The sequence below is a fragment of the Trichoplax adhaerens genome, genomic scaffold (assembly GCF_000150275.1).
Source record: "Trichoplax adhaerens TRIADscaffold_1 genomic scaffold, whole genome shotgun sequence".
Lineage (NCBI taxonomy): Eukaryota > Metazoa > Placozoa > Uniplacotomia > Trichoplacea > Trichoplacidae > Trichoplax > Trichoplax adhaerens.
The window spans coordinates 6660792-6665579 of record NW_002060943.1 but is presented as its reverse complement, the minus strand read 5'-3'; the positions used below and the strand labels follow the sequence as shown (position 1 = coordinate 6665579).

The 4788-nt window shown below is 35.4% G+C and overlaps 1 protein-coding gene across 1 annotated transcript; it reads right to left on the bottom strand.

The window, feature by feature from the left end:
• Positions 1-2235: 2235 nt before the first annotated feature.
• Positions 2236-4169, bottom strand: TRIADDRAFT_18691 (uncharacterized protein; the record flags this gene model as incomplete). The annotated part of the gene is made up of 2 exons (XM_002107946.1): positions 2236-2943; positions 3261-4169. The coding sequence occupies 2 exons, from the start codon at positions 4167-4169 to the stop codon at positions 2236-2238; spliced, it is 1617 nt and encodes a 538-aa protein (XP_002107982.1).
• Between the last annotated feature and the right edge of the window lie 619 nt (positions 4170-4788).

Below are 4788 nucleotides of genomic sequence, written 5' to 3'. Positions count from 1 at the left end.
TTGATGACGAGGATGCAACGAGCAATATACCATGGATTCCGGGTTACGTAATTTCGCATCCACTACGTTATTGGTTATTGTCATTCAAAATCATAGTTATAAATCTGCCAGACGTATACGGTCGTCAATTTGTTGCATTTTGCAATGGACGTATTGACGATTTCAATATTAACGTAATTATACCATCACTCCTAATCACAATACTTTATATGTTAAAAGTAAACATTGGTCATACAGAACTGACTAAATTCAAAACTTTATTATATGATACTACTCTACATAATCATATTTGCTCAAAATTAACGTCCATTATAAATATCTTTGAGAGGATATGTTGTGTACGTGCATGAAGAGCATTGTACACATAATTGTATTTGGTGACATACACGAAAGCAACAGAAAGGCTTGAATCATAACCCAGATACTATTACTGTAGGCTTAATTACTTCCACAATATCAGGTTGTTGATAGAATATACAATACCTTGTATGAATACCCTTACACATATCCTAGATAAGTTTATAAATACGTATATGTAAAAGGATATCAATGCTGAGGTCTGTCAACAACTTATAAACAATACGTAGTAGACAGGAACAGTAATAAGTATTTCTAAATGATATACTCGTACACGTACAGGAACTAATGCACAACAGGCACGACGCTCATTATTATCATCACCTTAATGTAAGTATGTTTCAACTTAGTATAGTTTAAGATTACCATCTAGTAATATATATTGAAATAGAAGCCTTAACCAGTTACTTAGCTAACAGTGCATAGGTATAGGAAGAAAATGGAACAAAACTTATGGTCTAAAACAGTGTGACTGAGAATAGATGAATTCGAAACGACATACTCGTAGGAGTGTGTGTAACCTTCGAAGTCTGCCAATTGTTTAAAGCATTGCATCTAAATGATACCTGAACACTGTACTTGAACATTATACATCGATATGAGACCCGAGCCACTAACTTCTCTGTCAGGTTATCAAATTTCTAATGATAAAGTTATCATTTGGTATTAATTAGGATACATGAGTGCAGAATAACGGTCTATAGCATCACTAAGGTCATAAAGTCCAAATAATGTAAGAGAAAGCAAGTTTCTCTATTATATAAAATAAATCTTCTTTCCGTCAGCTTTTCCATTAAATTTCATTTATTCTGCTGAGTCATCAATATACAAATTCGGTCAATCTTATCGCATGAACTATATTTTTATAAATGCAACACATCACTTCCACTGGATATACAAAAAACGCTACAAACCAAAGTTTGCAAGTTCGTGCAGGTGCTACAACTCAGCCAGGGTGATGTAGTGGACTATTGGAAGAACGATACCTAACGCTATAAGTGCAGCACGTACTTAAACGCAGTAGTTGCTAAAACCAAGTGCTAATCCAGCCAATAATTGAGATTGCGATAACTACAATATCGTACGTAATGATGCCATAAAACTAAAACGTAAATCCGTCAGAGCAAATTGATAGGAACAGCTTAGTTTTGGTAGGTAACACTCTAACATATGCCTATCTATCCTAGCATGCGCAATTTGCTACTTACTGAAATTGACATCTAGAAAGAAAGATAAATATACATATGCGGCTGGATACTCCAGCAATGGTAATTTAATTGCAATAATTACTAGTTATTACTATAACTCTAATCTAATGTTCTACGAAAGGAAACTTACAGCAGAAATTGAGGACAATTACATTAACAGAGTTTAAAAATAACATCATCACGCCAAGTTGCTATTGCACTATAAGTCACAGCTTAAAAATTAATAGAGGTTAACGTAATTTTTGTCTCAAGAAGCATTCAACATCAATTTTAACTGATGAATGCTTGCAAGTTTGTAACACCATTGCAATAGATTATATGATGACGCGACAGATAAAGTCTACAAGTATGATCATATCCTAACATAAAAAAAAGTGGTTATCATTTCGTTGATAACGGTACGTCATGAACAAGTATTACCAGATATAATTACCAGAAATTGCAAAACGAATATGCCCTAAAAATAATAATTTTACGGAAATTTATATTTATCTATTGTTAATAACAACACCACAAAATTAATTAGCTAGAAATTCTATCAGGCCACACGTCCATGTAAAGCATTATATCCTATAAATACCCCCAAGGCTCATAGCTATAATCGGTTCAATTTCTAGTGAGAATACTGAATTTTGGTACCAATACATTACAATCAAATCAAAAAGTGTTATTAGAATGGATTACCACCCTGATCACCTTTACGCTTAGATGGTGGGATTACACCAACAGGTAATTCGGATGGTAAGTCTTGACCTTCTAACTTATACTCAATTAAATACATTGCTACTGCAAATTCATCTTCATCTAGATAGCCGTCACCATCAAGATCTGATAGTTTCCAAATACGAGCCAAGACAGAGTTGGGAAGTTTCGATTTGGTCATTTCAGTCTTCACCTGCTCTCCGCTGAGCTTACCATTCTTAGGCTTGAGTTTACGGAATATGTCGTCATATTTTTCTTCCTTTTTCTCAAATATAACCCAATCTGTTTCTCCACCTTCATCAGCTCCTAAGGCTTTATTCTGGTTAAACGGAGCATTGTCAGTTGCGGAAAATGCTCCACCAGTAACAGTGGTATCGCCTTCCATTTTCTCCTCTTCAGGAACCATGCACATTAATTTAGGAATTTCATTACCCATAACTCTATCCAATTCGTCAATCATTTTTTGTTTTAAGGATGAAAATTTGCTAAAATCATATTTTCTCAATTTCTCTTGCATCATCGCTAATGGAGGAAAATCTCCGGGAGATACACTATGTTCAGAGCTTATTCGATCGTAAATTTGTTCCAAATTATCAATCAAACTCATCTTTTTAGAGTCTTTATAAAACATAGAGGGCATTTCCTTCTTTAGAGTTGAAATAACAAGTGCGTGGACCTACAGTAGACCAATATGAAAGGGCAATATAATCAACAATAGTCTAGACAAAGAATGTATTAATTATCGCACAAAAACTACAACTATCTTGTTTGAAGTTATTGGTCTACTCATAATTATTGTACAGCATTATGTTTACTTAATCAAATGGAGTCCTGAGGACGAATGTATATTAATGATAGGCGTATACTAAAAATGATTTACTGTATCTTAAAAATTAGTACATTTTTACAAGTATCACTAATTATATTAATACTACCCAATCTTAGAGCAATCTTATCTGAACGAGGGAATTCATCTCATAGCAGTTAGCGTACCTTAGCAAGTCGCGCCCTTTTTACTAAGTCGTTCAGCTTTCGTAATGCTGCGTTACGTGGCAATTTCCTAATATCTTCAAATAAATCGCGTTGTTCTACTTCAAAAAGCTTTCTATTGTCGTCATAACGTAAAGGTTGATCCCAAAAGGATCCAATGTAAACACGAGCAACTTCAGGTGTGCCTAAAACTTTTCCAAGCGACCACATTAGAGCACCATAAACTCTCATTAACTGTTGAGCATCAATCATATCTGCTTTATTCAACACAATGCGAATTTTGTCATCATTGCCCCTTAAGCATTTGATAGCAGAGCGAAATTCGTCAGAAATATCCAATTTATGGGCATCAAACAATAAAATGATCCTATCTACTCTTTCAGCAAACCACTCGATAACCCCAGTGAAACTATAACCGCGTGATACGCGTTGCTTCTCGCCAGATAGAATACCAGGTGAATCAATAATGGTGATATGATCTAGGACATTGCTATTCACTTCAGATGCACAAAATCGTTGCAAGAATGCATTGCCAAAACGCGACAGGCCACGAAATTGCTTAGCTGGATCAACTACTAAAGCATTACCAGGAATGACTTTCTCCGTTTCTCCGTGCATGACAGCAGCGAAACAATCAGTTGTTGGTTCGGGTCCGATTCTCATACCAGGAAATTCTCGTTCTAGTAGATATCGTATAAATGTGGTCTTACCAGTTGAATATTGACCAATCAATAATATCATTGGTTTGGCAAAAAAATCAGGGTCTTCCATTGGAGGTGAATGAAATTCGTGAAATTTATATGCATCTTCTAAAGGGCGAATGGTATGCCTGTAAATTTTTTTCAATCCATCGACGACTGAGTTGAACACCTCAGGTTCTTTAGCTTCACTACTCTTTAACCAACTAAACATGGCAGTATATTGGTCTTCAGTCAATCTTTTCTCCAAATTGCCAAGTCAAGCGAACTTTTGGGTATCTTTATTCAAGCACTTTGGAACAAGCGTTAGGCGAAGGCAATCGATGTTTTCTTTCCTTCTTCAATGAATGTAATTGTACTAAGTTGGAGTAAATTTGGGATTGACAGTTAGAACTTGCACTAAGTAGAGTATTGTACCAACGCCTAGAATGGATTTACAATATTGAAATGCAATGTTTGCTAAAGCGAATATCCACTGCTATTTGGCGAAAAGTGGAGTCATTTAACGAAACACGATCAACCGTTTTGTATCGTTCAGATTAGCCGTACTACTTGAACTATCATTGATAAATGGTTAACATTGAATGCTTCGATAATTGCAAACACACTTTCAGAGCTATCTGTGATTTTTTTTTCCAGCAGTAACCTACAGTACAACCCACCTACTGTATACAGCTACGACGGGTAGAAGTACAGTAGTGTAGTGGAAAGGATCGTTTGTTGCTAATACGTCACCACTGCAATATTACGATCTTATCGTTACCATTACCCTTGTGGCTAACTACTCGACACATTATGGCTAAACTCAGTTAATGAATGACATATGTCGTAAG